The sequence below is a fragment of the Lacerta agilis genome, chromosome 5 (genome assembly GCF_009819535.1).
Source record: "Lacerta agilis isolate rLacAgi1 chromosome 5, rLacAgi1.pri, whole genome shotgun sequence".
NCBI classification, from domain to species: domain Eukaryota; kingdom Metazoa; phylum Chordata; class Lepidosauria; order Squamata; family Lacertidae; genus Lacerta; species Lacerta agilis.
The window spans coordinates 53,176,426-53,194,464 of record NC_046316.1 but is presented as its reverse complement, the minus strand read 5'-3'; the positions used below and the strand labels follow the sequence as shown (position 1 = coordinate 53,194,464).

The window sequence follows — 18,039 nt, the reverse complement described above, 5'->3', positions numbered from 1 at the left end:
TCAAACCTGCAGCAATCACATGGATAAAAATAAATAATACTCCTTTCTTGCAAAGGAAGATTGCACATAGTCTGCAGTAATCCTGCAAAGAAAAACAAATGCCAAAAATGTAACTTTTTTCAGGATTGTGATACCTGGTGTAAACAGTAAAATGTTTCACTGATCACGTGACACTCTTTATTTCATTCCAATTATCTATGCCTACTCAGAAGTACCTGTATGTGCTACTGAATTCAGTGGAACTTACTCACAGGTAAGCAGGTGAATGACACAGTGACTAAAATTACTAATATTTTCAGAAATGCCCATTCCAGGTGGGGGAAGATTATCAACAAGCATATTATCATGCAAGTAGACTTTCAAGGGATGAGGGTAAGTCCGCTTATAGCTTTACAACTGGCTAAAAAGCCAGAAGCAAAGAGTAGGAATAAATGGGCAGTTCTTATAATAAAGGGAGGTGTAAAAAGTGGGAATTCCTTATGGTCTGGTATTGGGACCTATGTTTGTAAACTTGTTCATAAATGATGCGGAGCAATCAGGTGGCCAAGTTTGCAAATGAATCCGAATTGTTCATGGTGGTAAAAACAAAGGATTGTATGACACTCCAAAATACCAAAATAATGGTGAATGGACATTAAGAAGGCAAATGCAATCCAGTGTAAGCAAGTGAAAAGTTACCGGTATGCACAATGGGGTAAAAAAAAAAAAAAGAAGCACCACCTAATTTTACACAAACAGATTAGGCCTGAACTGGCAGTGAGTGACCAGGAAAGTGACTTTGGGGGTGAAGTGCATAGCTTGATAAAAATGTGACCCAGAGTATGGCAGCTATGAAAATGGTGAACACCATGTTAGGGAGAATTAAGAAAGAGATTGAAAACCAAACTGCCAGTATCATAATGCTATTTACATAAATCTATTATGTGAATGTACTTGGAATACTGTGTACATTTCTAATTGGTGCACCTCAAAAAAGTTATTGTAGAGCTGGAAAATATTCAGAAAAGGGCTGGCAAAATTATCAAGAAGCTTTAGCAACTTCCCTATGAGGAGAAGTTACAACATTTGGGCCTTTTGGGATTAGGAGAAAGGTAAAGGGAAACATTTGTGCAAAATTATGTATGGTTGAAGAAAGTGACTAGGCCTCTCTCACAACACTAGAACTCCACGCCATCCAATGAAGCGTACTTCTGAGTAGACGTAGTTAGAATTGCACTATATACAAAATAAAATATTTAATCCAACACATAGTTAAACAATGGAATTTGCCATCACAAGATGTAGTAATGGCCACCAGCTTGGATGATTACAAGAGGAGTTTAGACCCAAGTCGATGGAAGATAAGGCTGCAAACCATGATGGCTGTATAGTACCTGTAGTATTGGAGGCAATGTATCTCTGAATACCATTTGCTTGGAAATCACAAGTAGGGAGAGTGATGTAGCACCCACATCTTGCTTATGGATTTATTTTTGTTTTATTTGTTTCATAAAACGGATGTACTGCTTGATTGTAAAAAAAACCTCAAAGTGGTTTACAAAAAGAATAAAACAATATACTTCTTGGTAAAAACAAGTAAAACTTTCAACAAATTGAAACAAGCAATAAACTAAAAACATACCAGCACTCTAAATATATTGGCAGGCTTGTCTAAATGAAAATGTTTTTAGCAGCTGCTGAAAGGAGCACAGTAAAGGAGCCTGTCTGATCTCCATAGGCAGGGTGCCCCATAGGCATCTGGTTGGTCACTGTGAAGACAGGATGCTGGGCTAGAGGGGCTCTTGGTCTATTCCACCAGGACTGTCCATAAATTAGGCTGACATTAGGAGCCTGATAGACCCTTACATTGAAAGGGTACAGAAGCATTTGTTAAGCCATATGCATGAGGTTGGTGAAGACTCTGGCAGAGTTATTAGACCCTCTGTTACTCCACTGTGTGTGTGCTATTTCAGATATACTGATAGCTACTAAACAGCATCACCTCCTGGCAAATAGAAGGGGAAGAAATGGAGGCAGTGAGAGATTTCACTTTCTTGGGTTCCATGATCACTGCAGATGGTGACAGCAGTCACGAAATCAGAAGACGCCTGCTTCTTGGAAGAAAAGCAATGACAAACCTAGACAGCATCTTAAAAAGCAAAGACATCACCTTGCCGACAAAGGTCCGTATAGTTAAAGCTATGGTTTTCCCAGTAGTAATGTATGGAAGTGAGAGCTGGACCATAAAGAAGGCTGATCGCTGTAGAATTGATGCTTTTGAATTATGGTGCTGGAGGAGACTCTTGAGAGTCCCGTGGACTGCAAGAAGATCAAACCTATCCATTCTCAAAGAAATCAGCCCTGAGTACTCACTAGAAGGACAGATCCTGAAGTTGAGGCTCCAGTACTTTGGCCACCTCATGAGAAGAGAAGAATCCCTAGAAAAGACCCTGATGTTGGGAAAGATGGAGGGCACAAGGAGAAGGGGACGACAGAGGATGAGATGGTTGGACAGTGTTCTTGAAGCTACTAACATGAGTTTGGCCAAACTGCGAGAGGCAGTGAAGGATAGGCGTGCCTGGCGTACTCTGGTCCATGGGGTCACGAAGAGTCGGACACGACTGAACGACTGAACAACAACAACAACTAAACAGCTCTGCCTTCGTCCTTACTTCTAAACAAATAGCTGTATTCCCTGGGCAAGTGGAATATGTGAGTCATTTATTAGTAACAATAGGGGAGACAAAATAAAATAATATTAATAGAACTGTGAATAACCACCATCCTCTGACTCATACATGATTCTGAGTTCTCAGGAAGACCAAATAAACATACCAAACGATTTTTTGACCACTGTTATTTCCTTTAGCATTGTCTCCCATATTTTCCAGATTATTTTGGTTTGGAGGCACACTGTCACACTAGTTTACAGTGCACTCTAATCATGTCTATTCAGAATTACAGTAAGTCCTACTGAATTCAATGGAACTTACTCCCAGGTAAGTGGAGTTAGATTTTCAACCTTAAATAACATTTAATTCCACATATCCTCATGTGGTTCAAGATTAATATTCTGAATTCTGCCTCGATAACACACATTATTTGTGAAAAATATTACAGGCAGCATTCGACAAGCTCATTAAGGCAATTTAACTTGAATGTTTTATTTATAGATTTGTATCCTACCTTTTTACAGTGTTTCAAGACAGTTAACAGCTAGCTACAATAAAACATAATCATAATAAACATCACAGCAGCCAGAATGAATAAATCAAATCAGGAGGCGCCAGGAGGCTCAAAAACAGAAAGAGCAGTCCAAATGCCATTGAAAACATCAATGTTGGTAATAATATATAGTTGGAGTTGGTTGAATTTATTGTGATTTTATAAGTTTTGAAAATGTTTTAAATGGAGATTTCTCCCCCAGTACATTTTCAGAGTCTTTTTGGAGACAAATCACTATAGACTGGAGAAAAGTAACATATTTTGTCAAATCATAGTATGCACTTGCTTTACTACATAGAAATACCTTTTGCTGCATTAAAGCCTATAATTAAATAAATAGGGGTATATTTATATTTTTTAAAATGTAATAATGCCCTCACCTTAAAAAGTTGGTAAGATCTATTGTTTTGAAGAACTATTTCGATGAGACTGTAAACTAAATAACAAAATGTAAACTTTAAAAAAAGGAAATAAATGGGTTTTAATTTAAAAATGGGTTTTAAGATTTATTTTTTTTAAACTGGGGGAGAATATAAATCTCAGGACTTGGAGCCAAATGTAGGAGCCACTCTTCGCAGAATCAGGAGCCTCTCTCTCCCCGCCCACTGGAGGGGAAAAACACCACCTCCCCGCGATTGCCCCCTGGCTGAACGGCCGTTGCCCGTCGTGCCCGCATCAAAGATGGCGTTCAAAGCAGGATTCCTTCAGTGTCAAAAATGGCCGCCGCGCAGGAGTCGCTTGACGCCGTGTAAAAGAGGGCGGGTTAGTGGGAAATGAAGTACGACTGCGCAAGTTTGATAAGGAAGAGGGCGAATCTGGGCCGAAGGTACAGGTACAGTCGGAGGGTAGAAGAAGGTGGGCTCTCGATTATTTTCTTGTTTGTAGTGATCTGCCTACTAAAGAGCTTTGTCACGATTCTCCCCCCTCTCTCCCCCCCCTGCCCGATTGCAGAATGGTGTCTCCCCATTCATTCTGCCTTAATTGCCTGGTCCATAGAGCTACGTTTGGGTTGACGCGCAAGAACGATTTACCTCCCGGTGGGCGGTTAGTTAGGTAGGTGATGAGTTGGCCAGGATCTTATGCGCTTACAGGAGTTTCTGCACGGACCCTGCGAGGTACGCGTGCGCTCCCCTCCCTGGCCTCTTGCCCAGCTGCCTTTCGGTTGAATCATGCCTTTCCCACTCCCCGTTTGTAACCCAGATGAAAGCTGGAAGTGGACTTACAAAGCCCACGAAAAGCTTATTTAGCAGTACGCTTGTAAGGTGTCGTAAGAGGTGTGTGTAGATATCTCGTCCCGTCCCCGTCCCCCCACTTTATGCTCCTGGATGTGGCAGAGGGGCTGGGGCTTGGTTGCATTTAACGACTTGGGCAAAACCTTTCCCCCAAAAAGCTCTTCTCACCTGGCAACTCGAGGTGTGATTTCCAGCATGTTGAAAGAGGCATTGTGGCGAAAACCCATGTTAACTTTTCCGGCTATTTTCTGCCTCAGTCTAAAATTTCTTGCAAATGCAACTGAATCTTTTGTGGGTCGGTCGTTTTACTATTACTTTATGTATTTTACAGCCCACCCCCTCCCAACTAGACACAATATAGGGACCCTGGATGAGAATATAGCCAAGGTATTTTGATTGATACGGTGCCATCATTGCTCATGGTGCCTTTGTTGTTGTTCAGTCGTTCAGTCGTGTCCGACTCTTCGTGACCCCATGGACCAGAGCACACCAGGCACGCCTATCCTTCACTGCCTCCTGCAGTTTGGCCAAACTCAAATGTAAAAATAGACATTTCCCTGCCCCCAAGGAACTTAAAACAGTCTACAACAGACAATGAGAAAAATCAACAATCACTAAAACTTAGGTACTCAGTCTGATCTGTGCTTGGAAATGCTTTCCACCCCATTCAGTTTCCAGCAGAGGCTTGATTATTAAGTGTTCAAACTGTGTTATGTGCTTTCTCCTGTGTTTTGTAAGAGCACAAGGTCCATAAATCTCTGGGAGCATAGTTTAGTTTTCTAGCTCAAGCTGCTAAGCATCTGCCGTTTTAGATGTGGGGAAGCATAGTTTGATTCTCAGTAACGTCTCGGCAGCATTTTGACTAATGGGTGCATAGACAGAAAGGGCTGCCTACAATATTAGTCAAAGCTATGACTCTACTTTCTTGTATGAGGAAGTGGTTGCATGTTGCTAAAACACGTCAGCTGATGTAGCTGAAAAAGAAGTGAAACCTCCTAGTTTCATTTTCAGGCTAACTAGCTCTAGAAAAAGATCATGATACTTATCTCCTTTATTTTACATTAATAATGTATTGGGCCCTAACTCTGAATTTAACACTTTTGAACTAATTTTAATCATCTTGTTCAAGCCACATTGCTAAAAAATAAATCTGTGCAAATGTTTCTAAGATTAACTGAGCCCACTTCTGAATACCCAACGTGCCACTCAGTGCAAGGATGTATGTGTTTCATTTTTAGTGATGTTACCTACTAATGCCTTCAAGTTAAGGCAGTGACTGAACCAATGTGCCACTGCTGCAAGAGTTCATCCCTGCTTGTGTCATCTCTGCAAGGTATTGTAGTGCAATTATTTATTTTTAATTCATTTTAGGTAGTGATGTGCTGCTGAAAGAGGACTTGACAATAACCACTCATCTGGGGCAAGTTAAAACAGTGTCCAGGGCAAGATAGGCCTGTACACATTGTCGCCTTGCAATTCAATAAGCTGCGCATGGATTGCTCCTCTTCCCCATTCCCTTCCTGTTATTACATAGACGGGCAGATGCTTGTGCAACACTCTCCACACTTGTGATTCCGAAGAACTGGTATTCAGAGGTGCATCGCAGCCAATACAGGAAATAATATACATTCGTACCTTGGTTGTCGAACGCCTTGTTACCCGTACGTTTTGGCTCCCAAACAATCGAAACCCGGAAGTTAGTGTTCCGGTTTTTGAACTTTTTTGGAAGCTGAACGTCCGATGTGGCTTCTGATTGGTGGCAGGAGCTTCCTGCAGCCAATCAGAAGTTGTGCTTTGGTTTCCGAATGTTTTGGAAGTCGAACAGACTTCTGGAACGAATTCCATTTGACTTCCAAGGTACGACTGTACAGCCATCATGGGATAGTAGCCATTGATAGCCTTATTCTCCATGAATTTGTTTTATCTTTTTTTACATCTTGTGGCAGAAAATTTCTTAAGTTTAATTATGTGCACTGCGAAGAAGTACTTCCATTTATCCTGAGTCTTTCAAACTTCAGCTTCCTTGAATTATGTATTATGATCAGTTTCAAATAATGGTGTGGTTTTACTCTCCCACTGTGTTTTGGGACTGGGCTACAGGAGCCCACACATGCTTCAATTAAACATGATGGATCAGTGGCTATCCTCAAACGGAACAGGTGGGGTAGCCCCCAGCTGGGCAGATGAAACCAGTTGTGCTCTGAGAACAAATGGGCTGTGAGAGCTGTTGATTCAGGTGCAATCCACTGGATGCACTAAATGACTTAGCAGCTCAAACATTGTGGCTTTAAAATGTGGGATTACAACAGAAAACACAGTAATGATGGGGCTGGTTTATAGGAATATGCATGCTATAGATATGTTACTTTTGAGCAAGTCATTCAGCAGCTGTTAGATAGGATGGCTAAATGTAACTACAGTGTTCAGGTGTAGAGGAAGGAACGGCAAAGGGTCACTGTTGCCATCATGCCTTGCTCATAATATTTGAAAGGCATTTGGGTAGGTACTACTGTATTGGAAGCAAAACACAGAGTGAGATGGACCCAAATTAAAAGCTCATTGTTAATCAGAGTAGGCCTACTGAAATAATGGACCTAAGTAAATTGATTTCATTGAATTTACTCTCAGTATGATTATCGTTGGATATTGCTCACTTCATCCCTTAGATTTGTTCCCTGCCTTTTGCTCTCCTCCTCCCATTACCTTTGACACACAACAACTGTTTTTAACTCTACTATAATGGAAGGCACACAGGTGAGACTGTCTTCTGCCCACCAAAGCTGTAAATGTAGGCCCCTGAAGGGCTACTTTTGGCATTGGCGATGGCCTTGTTTTTGAGCCATTCATGGAAACTAGGAGACAGCTCCGTTTTCTGCAGCTGGTGTCTCCATGTAGGTCTGCTAGCTATTCCTCACCTCTACACTCTCACCTGAAGCTATGGATTCAAGCTAATTGGGTCTCAAGCAGACAATGAAGAGCATTATAGCCAGCATATAAAAGCACAGTAGGCCCTCCTCTGTCTCCCTCGGCTCTGAAGGCTGCAGCCATCTGATGCCCTGGCTTAGCAAACCTTCTTTGCTACTGTAAGACAGCCTTAGCCTTTAAATCCTATTAGAAATCTCATTTTGAACCAGAGAGCAACAACTACCTGCAGCTGGATTATTTATTTATTTATTTATTTATTTATTTATTTGCTCCAAGCTAATTGGACCTGGTTCTTTTGGTGATGGTAGGTGGGTCAGGGAGAGGAAATGCACTGAATCTAAGCCTTAGCCTTTAAATCCTATTAGAAATCTCATTTTGAACCAGAGAGCAACAACTACCTGCAGCTGGATTATTTATTTATTTATTTATTTATTTATTTATTTATTTATTTGCTCCAAGCTAATTGGACCTGGTTCTTTTGGTGATGGTAGGTGGGTCAGGGAGAGGAAATGCACTGAATCCAAGAAACTGAACTGCATAATTTTTTTTGTCTCCCTGACAGGGGTAATGATGGTTCGGCTCCATCCGGGAACTAATAGGTGCTGGAGGGAGAGACCCTACTGGAACTGGAGGTGATGTGGGCAGCCCAAGGACTCTGAGTGAGCCACCATGGGTTTCAGGCTGTTGGCTTGCCTCTTCAACCTGCCTGTTGCGGTGGTCTACGGGTCTCTGTCCCTCTTCATTTCCATTTTGCACAACGTCTTCCTCCTCTACTATGTGGACACCTTTGTTTCTGTATATAAGATTGATAAACTCTCCTTCTGGATTGGAGAGGTGAGTTTTGAACTTTTTAACAACTTACATTTCCTCCCTGCTTTGTCAGAGCCAGATAACTGGGTTCTGAAACAACAAAGAGGCTTGTGGCATTTTAAAGGCTAATAGTGTATATTTTATGGCACAGCTCTTGTGAATAAGGTTCCTAAACTGTTCATCCTCAGTTGGCAGTTGGCTCTATCTGAAACAGTGGTAAATAGCAATATTAAATGGCAACGAAGTGCAAAAAGTACGGTGTGTGGTGGCAATTCTACATCAAACTTAAAATCAACAAAGTGACCATTCACAAGGGCAGTATTTGATCTGGAGAGCACTGGCATAGAAAAGCTGTTGCGTATCGGTGACCACTTCCGTTACTGCTTGCATAAGTCTTTAAGCCAGACATTGTTAACTACTAAAATAATAATTATGTCTGCAGCAGGAGGATTGGATGTTGAAGTGGTTTTAACCACAGGCTGTCTCACTGGGTATTCTCTGCTTTTCCTCCAGACTGTGTTTCTGATTTGGAACAGCCTCAATGATCCTCTCTTTGGCTGGCTGAGTGATCGGGCTTTCCTTAGCACGCAACAGTAAGCAGAGATTTATTTATGTCCTGCATTGAATATTAAAGAGTGCTGAATTGCTATGAAGGGTCAAGGAGACCACTGAAAGAACATGTTTAAATGATTAGTTTCTTTTAACAAGCATATTTCTCTGGAGGCAACTCTCACGACTTTTAACCCATTCAGTTGTACATGTGGGCCTCGTTTTGACTAGCAGTCCGGTTGCCTTTCATCTCGTCCCCACTCCTTCCTTGTCTGGTACCAATAATGAGTTATATCCTCTACATATGCACTTCATCTTCTTGGAAGTGATGGATACTTGTCTTTATTTCCCTGAATGATGAATTTGCACACTGTGATGGTGAATTATCTGGGTTTAGCTTCTTTGAGGAAGGGCTAGCATTCAGAAGGTTCCATGTTCAATCCCTGGCATCTCTAGGAAGAACTGGGAGAGACCCTGGTCAGAAACCCTGGAGAGCCCCTGCCAGTCAGTGCAGCAGACAACACTGAGTTGGGTAGACCAGTGGTATGAGTCAGTTTAAGGCCGTTTCCTGTGTGCACAATGGCACAGTGTGAGCATTTATAAACAACAAAAGTGGGACCTACAACAGTACACTGCAGTGAAGTCTAAACTTCCAGCCAGTCATGCTCTTTTTAAGGAACTGCCGTTTCTCTCCCCTCCTCTCCCATTTTTTGGTTTTCTACAGCAGTCAGACAGTATACTGCCCCTGAGCATGCTTAGTCCTTCTTGAGCTGTTTTGTGTCCTCATCCCCTTAAGTTTTGTTTTTTTCCACTTTTGCAAAACTTTGCATTCTTCCAAGCCTGCTGATGCCTCGTTCCTGTGGGTGGAAGGTCCACACTTGAAGAATGAGTTTGTGATATATATATATACATGTGTGGTGACAATGGTGGCAAGGTGGACCAGTGTCCAGAGTGACAAAGCAAATTGTCCTGCTAGAATGGTTTTGAGAAAAGTACACACACACACACACACACACACACTGGTTTAATGGGGTACAAACCTTTAGGCAGTCGAAACAAAGCAGGAAGCAGAGTGCTAAACAGTGATGAAAGAGGGTAGCAGAAAGGCGAGGTGGACGAATAACACAAAAGATTGAAGAGGAAAACCACTATGTAATTTTATAGTTGTGGGAAGAGGCCCATCCAATTTTCATGGGCAATGTGTTTCTTCTCTTGTAGGTCTGGAGTGGCGATTTCCACTCCGGAAGTAGTTTTGAAGAGACTCAAGGCCCTGAGCCGCAATGGCCCCCTCTTTGCTATGTCATTCCTGGCTTTCTGGATTGCCTGGGCCAACCCAGGCCTGCAGTTCCTCATCTGCCTCTGCCTGTACGACAGCTTCCTCACCATGGTGGACCTCAACCAGAACGCTTTGCTCGCTGACCTCGCTGTGTCCGCAAAGGACAGGACCGGCCTCAATTTCTACTCGTCACTCTTCAGTGCCATTGGCTCTCTCTCTGTCTTCATGTCCTATGCTGTGTGGAACAAGGAGGACTTCTTCTCCTTCCGGATATTTTGCGTGGTGCTGGCTTTCGGCTCAGCAGTTGGTTTTACCCTGGCCACATGGCTCCTGAGGCAGAGGTTTCAGACTGAGGGACACGTGAAGTGGGATGAAAACGCAGCTTTGAAAGAGTGAGTGGCGCCGGGTTGCATAACCATTCTCCTTTTAAATATGCTGTCCAATGAGCATGGTGTATCGCTTGTAGGCCAACAGCGGACACATGGTCAACACACTGCAAGGTTAGCGTGGAGGTCTGATGACTGTCCTTTGAAACAGCAGGCACAAACGTTCCCAAGTTTAGGGAGAGCGATTTGTAAGTAATATGTGTGCAGTTTTGTTTAAAAACCAAGCATGCATTTGGGCTTCTTGATCCATGGTTCCTTCCGGGCATGGTTCCTTCCGGGCCATGCCTTCCTAGTGTGATAGAAAGCTTTTACACAGTGAATTAACTACCTACATGTGACCATGGCTTCAGTACCTGGGCTAATGGGATTTTAAATTTGACTCTCTGGATGTGACTAGCTGGCATAAGCAGTAGGGTTGGGCTGGCAAGTGGGTGCACAGTAGGCCTGTCTTCTGGAGAGACCTTGCTTCTTGTTCCTTTCCTCTATCAAGGCCTACTTAGTACTAGCCGTGGTCTTGTTGTCTTTTTAAAAATTGTGCTTTTAAAGTCTCTTTCCCTCTGTGTGTATTTTGCAAAGTGATTTTGCTTTTAGAAAGGCAGGATAAACAATGCATATAATCAGTGCTTTTTTCTGGGGATATACAGGGGTACGCATACCCCTAAACATTTGGTGAATCTTTGTACTTTTGTCCATTTATTGTATTTATTTTTCCTGATTTGAACTATAAAATGGTGATTTTCTTGAGTCAAAATGAGAGTACCCCTAAACATTTTTCAAGGAAAAAAAGTGCTGCATATAATTCAATAGATGCTAAGGCCCAGGTGGTCTACAGTACCTCATATGATTAAATATATTTAGTGATAGCTGAGTGCCAATCTTTGCCCTTGCTCTGCCTCCCTTTCTATGAAAGTGTTAGCTTCAGTATTCTGAGATGCAGAAGGATGAAAGAAGATACTGCCTTAGTATCCACAGTGTGTATAGATCTCACCATTGAATGTCCAATGCTGGTAGCCAAAAACGGGGGCCAAATGCTGTATTGAACAGCCTGTCGAAATGATTTTCCAAATGTTTCTCTGTAAAAAAATATGGTTCTGGTCTTCTGTGCTGGAGTTAATTCAGTGACACTAGTTAACCCCTAGTAGTTTTATCCTAGTCAATTTTTAATCAAGCATAAATTGTATTTTTTATTGCCTTTTGATTTTGTAAACTAGTTCAAAACATTCTATGAAAAAGACAAAGGCAGACTTCTCTGGTAAGAACATTAAGAACACAGTGTGATGGTTCTTATTGTTACAGAATCTAAGTTGGCTTCGCAATAACATATTGAGTCATTTGCATTCTGCCATTTCAAGGAGCTCATTTGTGACTGCCTTGGGACTATCCTGTATTATCTTTTCAAAACCTCTGTAAGACTGCAAAAGGGACATGCTGAACCAGGTGGAGTCTGTGACTGAATACAAATTTGAAACTGGCACCTTATCCATCACATGATACTGACTGAAATGTGTCCATTTGTTCCTCCAGACTGTATATTGACCATCCATCTGTGCGACAAGAGAAGAGAATCACTCTGGCTGAGTACCTCAAGCAGCTCTCCCGACACCGGAACTTTCTCTGGTTTGTCTCTATGAACCTGATCCAGGTAGGTGTAGCATGGGCCCACCTATCAGAGTCCAGGTGGCCTCCCACATGACAGAATAAGTCTTTCTTGCTTCTGAGGCCAACCTCCTGCCCATTGTAGCCGATAAATATTTGGCAAGGTGTGGATTAGGATGTAACCCCGATCTGGATTTTTGTAGAATGAATTTCACTGGTTAGTCTGCAGTTGATGCACAGGACATGAAGCTTTATCAAAATAGCCTTTGATTTCCTGCACAGGCTCAAAGAAGGGCTTGCATGCTGCATGTCTGTAATAAGAATCTGACTTCTCAGGAAAATCCTTTCCTCTCCCACAGCCTTCCTCTTGCCTCCAGGCAAATGTTGATATAGATACAGCCATCCTATGGTGTGGCACAAATGGGATGGGATGAGGGGAAATCAGCGTCTTCTGCACCTTAAATGATTGGCGCACAGCCTTTCAGGGTAATTTTGAGAGAGAGTGATGTCAAAGCAGAGCCCACGAGAGAGCATTCCCATCCCTCCCCCACCCCGACCTCCCTGTGTGATAGTTATTGTCTTCCTGTGCTCCTCCTAGAGATTGTCGTGCACTCTGAGCGTCTTGGCATAACACCTCCGTTGACCTCCCCACATGGCATGTTTGTGTGTAGTTGGAATGAAGATTCCTGTTTTATGGTTTGATACATTATTTACTGTTCTAATTGCCATTTTTAGAGGTCTCACAAATGTCTCTTTTGCAGGTTTTTCACTGCCACTTTAACAGCAACTTCTTTCCCCTCTTCCTGGAGCACCTGCTGTCTGATCGTATCTCACTCTCCATGGGATCATTTCTGCTTGGTGAGTCCAAGGTTGGGAGTAGGAGGGGTGGAGGCTTAATTTCTAGGAAATGACTAGAGAGATCTGCCTACAAACTGATGGGGATTTGGATGGAGAAGAGTTATCCAAATTCAGATAAATGCAGCTGCTGTGAAAGAAGGATGAAAACTTGTTGCTGGATCTGCCTCTAGTGTGTTGGTTAGAGTGAAATCTTAGGCAATGCTAACCAGGACTATTTTACTCCTTGTGTGAGACTAGATCAGCCTTGGCTAACCTGGTACTCTCCAGATGTTTTGAACTGAAGCCGGGAGTTGCAGTCCAAAGAATGAGGGCACAAGGTTTTTGAAGGCTGGGCTTGACAGATGGTCTCAAATGTAATTTTATTGTTTCCAACAGAATGCAAGTTTGTTTATTGCTGGTTGCATCACTTGATACCTCATTTGTTCCTTATGACAATAAAGAGCCATAGCTGAATGCTTGCTCTCTTTGAACCCATTTGGTTTTTTCTCCTTAGGAGTTTCCTACGTAGCTCCTCATCTCAACAACCTCTACTTCCTGTCTCTCTGCCAGAGGTGGGGGGTATATGCAGTGGTGCGAGGACTCTTCTTCCTGAAGCTCTTGCTTGGTGTGATTATGCTCCTTGCTGGACCAGATTGGATCTACCTGCTCTGCTTCTTCATAGCCAGGTACCCCACTCTCCTGCTAAGGCCCTGGGGAACTGGCCTGGGTGTGAACAATAGGCCATGGCATTAGGGTAGTTGATTAAGCATGTATTATGAGTCATAGAGCCAAAGCTAGACTCTAGACCCAGAGTAGCCAATACCCTCCAGATGTTCTTGGTCCATATCTCCCATCAGACCCAACCATAAAGGCCCAATGGTCAGGGTTGGTGAGAATTGTTTTTGGAACATGGTTTTGTGTGTTCTGTACTCCGCCTTGATAGCTTTCTACTATGAAACAATCTAAAAAAAGATTTTTTAAAAAATATAGCCCATCAACACCTGGGGTTTGGGTATCACATTCGCTGCTACTGCTGAACTGTGAATTCTTAGCGGGGTGAGGTGTTAGTTATATGCATGGGCACACGGGAACTTAAGATCCTGAAAAACTCAATGTTTGTTGGTTTTTAAATAAAAATCCAGCTTTCATGAATTTGGGGAACGTACTTTTAAAAAATATGCTAATCTAGCTAAGGGTTGCTTGTGGTGAAAACCCATGTGATCCAAGGCAGGACCTTTTTCCATTTGTTTTCTACTACCTCCTCATAGGTTGTACCCCCAAGTATGTAAATAGTAAGTTTTACTGGTTCTTCTGTATATGTTTTGTTTATCTGCAACCCCTTCAGGCTCCACAGTGCCTGTGTCTGCTGTTAACCTTCCTGTTCTTCTCTTCTCCCCAGCAACCGCGTGTTCACGGAAGGGACCTGCAAGCTGCTGAACTTGGTGGTCACCGACCTGGTAGATGAAGACTTGGTGCTGAATCGAAGGCAGCAGGCTGCCTCGGCCCTCTTGTTTGGCATGGTTGCCTTGGTAACCAAACCAGGCCAGACCTTTGCCCCCTTGATTGGCACCTGGCTCCTGTGTGCTTACACAGGTAGGTGATGGGCTGGGCACATGGCTGAGCAGTGGAATGGGAATTGAGATGACAACAATTGATGGTTTCTCTGACCTCAGAGTGAACGATAATCTACACTAATAAAGTGCAAGTGTCTCTGTGTCCAGTCCCTGTGGGATTGCGCTACTGCGCATGTGCCCCACGGACAGCCGTTGGGACTTGGAATGCAGAGACACTTCGGGAAAGGTCGGCACGAGGAGAAGGTGGGAAGGAAGGGTGGGGCAGGCTGGCTGTCAGTAAGCGAGGAGGCGGCAAGCCAGCCAGGGAATGCCCAGACGTGAGAGCGGGAAGGGGCGGGGACGAGAGCGAGGGGGCGTGTCTGCGAGGCTGGGCGCGCGCGTGGAAGAGACCGGGCTGAGAGCGTCGACGTCGCCTCCCCCTCCCCAGCAACAGCGCCGCTCGCTTCTCGCAGCCCCGCCCGCGGCTCGAGATCGTGCAGCTGAGCGTGACGCGGTGTCCTAGCGCCCGTTAATTTAACGGGCATAATACCCACTAGTTGTTAATAATATAGGCAAGGATATTCGTTTGGGACTCCCCACCCCCGCAGGATATTTCTTGGATGTAGCTTGTACAATCTGTACCCCATCCTGACATGTGTCCCTACTCAGGACACACTGGAACATGAACATACCATTAAGGAAGACTGTCTCTCCACAGTGGGATGTTCAGTATTTTCTCTGTCTCTAGGGGAGCGCCTAGTGAGCTTGCTGCTTGAGGCTGCAGGCTAGGGTGCTTAGTTGTGCACAAAACCTAGTTCCTCAGTCCATCAAAAGAGCCAAAGGCCCATCTGGTCCAGCTTTCTGCTCTCTCTGTGGCTAGCCAAATGCCCATGGGAAGCCTGCAAGCAGGACCCGAGCACAACAGCACTCTTCCCGCTTGTGATTCCCAGCAACTGGCACACAGAGTCGGACATAACCATCATGGCTAGTAGCTCTTGGTCTCGTTCTCTTTTAAGGCCATACAAGTTGATGGCCACCATTGTCTTCTGTGGGAGCAAATTCCACATTTTGACTGGGAAGAGGTATTTCCTTGTCTGTCTTGAATCTTCCAATATTTAGCTCCATTGGATGGTCCTGAGTTCAAGTAACATGTGGAAGAAAAACCTTTCTGTGTCCACTTTCTCCACACCATGCATCCTTGTCATAGAATTGTAGAGTTGGAAGGGACCACAAAAGTCATCTAGTCCAACCCTGCAATGGGCAATCATTTGTCCAACGTGGAGCTCGAACCATGACCCTCAGATTAAGAGTCTCATGCTCTACCGACTCAGCAGGCATCTCTCCCATGTCCCCTCTTACTCCCTTTTCTCTTAATTAAAAAGCCACAAACATTGCAACTTTTCCTCATAGGGGAGTTGCCCCATTCCCCTGATGGTTGGCTGCCCTTTTCTGAACCTTTTCTAGGTGCCTTTGACTACAATTTCAAGGGAAAGGATGGTGTGGTGGGAGGGGAGGGGATTTCCACTTCATGTTTCAAGTTTGGAGCCCTCCCTCCAAGCAAATTCTTTCTCCTAAGCAGCCAAGAAAACATCATTCTTGGGAAAAGGTGCTGCCTTCTCCCTTTAACAAGGAAAGTTCACAAAGATTGCCGCTTCCAGTGAATGGAAAAGAGACGCCCGGATTTGCGGCTAGCGTAATAGAGGGAAGAAATGAGGAAGAGGTTTCAAGTAGAAATCACAGTGTCTGCTTTGCAAGATCAATAGCTAGATCAATACTGGACGCCCTCAACACTCATAATGTCAACAAGTCCACTTTCAGCTTACTCAGCAATTTATGTTCCAGGTTATGACATTTTCCAGCGGGATGCCCTGAGCAATATAGTGAGTGCCCAGCCCAAGTTGGCTTCCAACACAGCCTGGGAACCGACGCTGCGCCAGGGCTGCTTCTACCTCCTTGTTTTTGTCCCCATCACATGTGCATTGCTGCAGCTCCTCAGCTGGTCACAATTCAGCCTGCATGGGAGGCGCCTCCAGAGAGTGAAAGCTCAGCGTCAGACTTTCACGGAAAGTCAGTCCCAAGAAATCAAGACCATTTAATTTTCCCGTGGATCAGCAGAAAATGTCACTGATCGTTATGGACTTCTGCAGAATCAACTCAACAAGGCGTGGGTAGAAGAAAAAGGGCAGCTGATACTCTTCGTGGTTAAAGTTGGTGAGTGGAAGCTTTTGAGTTGGCGGTGCCGTTACCTGGTTTTCAGCGTCACTTAAAAATGCACCTTCTTACCCAAAATTTTGAGGGAAATTGATTCAGTAAGGCCAACTGTAATTGATGAAGGTCACAAGCAGTATTGATACGGTTTGGTTACTAGTTACTAATGGTTTGGTTCTAATGTTTTTCTTTTGTTGTCCCATGTATACAGAATGTTCCAAACTGCCCTGGGATCTTAACTGATAGAGAGCAGTTTGGAAATTGAATAAACAATATACCTGCTGGAGTCCCCCCCCCCACAAGGCAGGACTGTGTAGGATCCACCTTGAAGAGGGCACGAGAGTGTTAAAAGCTTGCATCTGCTATCTTCAGCCAAAGTTGGTCCAGAAAGTCATCACCTTGCCTTAAAAAAAAATCTGAATAGTGACTTGCTGATCATGTTTATTTTTTATTCATTCCAGAGGAAGTCACAGGGAAGATAAGTAGTCAGGTAAAGATGCTGTATATTAATAACAAGTTGATGGGGAAACATTGAGTATTAAGTAGTAGTATCCTGGTACTTGCATCCTAACTTCGTGGGAACTGCATACACAGAGCCTTAGCTGATTTGGGTGCTAGGAAGTAGGGTTGATATTTTCATCCTTCCCCTCTGCATTGGATTGGATTGTTTGGCATACCTCGCTCCCTGCACCCATCCTATCAGGTTTAACTGTGAAAGCCAGAATCTCTTCAAAATGGTTTAACTGTGAAAGCCAGAATCTCTTCAAAATGTGACTTGATTCCTTCCAGAAGACATCCGGGTACTCCACTTACAGTACATGCTCACTCTGTGGGGAATCAGCACTCTTCTCGAAATTTACCCTTTTCACGAGAACAAATGCGCCCAGTTCTTACACTATGGCAGCCATGTCAGGATTTGTGCTGAAAGTGGGGGTGGGGGGGTCTGTGAGGTGGATGCAGAGCTGTGTCACCAGAAGCTTGGAGGTATACCTGGCCAAGTTTTGACGTCACAACAGCCTTAACCTTGGATGAAGCTGTTCCAAGCTGTTTTAAAATGAATTTCTAAAATTTCTCCAAGTCATGTCAACCCTGGTCAGCATGGCCCATGGTCAGGGATGATGGGAGCTGTGGTCAACCATCATCTTGGGGGTGGCACAATTTCCCCATCTCTTCACTAGGATGGAAGACCAGCCTCCTTTTCAGGAGACACTCATCCTGGTTTTTCTGTGGGACCAGATATTTTTTAAGATTGTAGCTATTATACTTACCAGCACAGGAATCTCCAAGGGCAACTTGATGATGCCGCCTTTGGGGCTTATACTTGAAGTACTAGTCGTTGTCCTTCCTTTCCTCCTCATGATTAAAGCAGTTTGGACCCACGCTAGTCCCTACAGGATTGGCTTAAGTGGACAAGACCTTGGAGAGTGGTACTATGCACATGGCTGCTGGGGGGGGGGGTGATG

General features: G+C 43.8%; 1 protein-coding gene across 4 annotated transcripts; it reads left to right on the top strand.

Annotated features, from left to right (window-relative positions):
- The first annotated feature begins 3,876 nt into the window (after positions 1 to 3,876).
- Positions 3,877 to 16,989, top strand: MFSD13A (major facilitator superfamily domain containing 13A). Of its 4 annotated transcripts, none has more exons than XM_033149798.1 (10): positions 3,877 to 4,030; positions 5,675 to 5,769; positions 7,924 to 8,195; positions 8,685 to 8,764; positions 9,939 to 10,388; positions 11,907 to 12,024; positions 12,740 to 12,836; positions 13,330 to 13,501; positions 14,215 to 14,408; positions 16,211 to 16,989. In XM_033149798.1, the coding sequence occupies exons 3-10, from the start codon at positions 8,031 to 8,033 to the stop codon at positions 16,462 to 16,464; spliced, it is 1,530 nt and encodes a 509-aa protein (XP_033005689.1). In that variant the 5' UTR covers positions 3,877 to 4,030; positions 5,675 to 5,769; positions 7,924 to 8,030; the 3' UTR covers positions 16,465 to 16,989. The 4 variants fall into 4 exon arrangements, with proteins under 4 accessions (XP_033005689.1, XP_033005688.1, XP_033005686.1 ...); XM_033149797.1 differs by having other exon boundaries at positions 3,877 to 4,036; XM_033149795.1 differs by having other exon boundaries at positions 3,877 to 4,059.
- Positions 16,990 to 18,039: the final 1,050 nt, after the last annotated feature.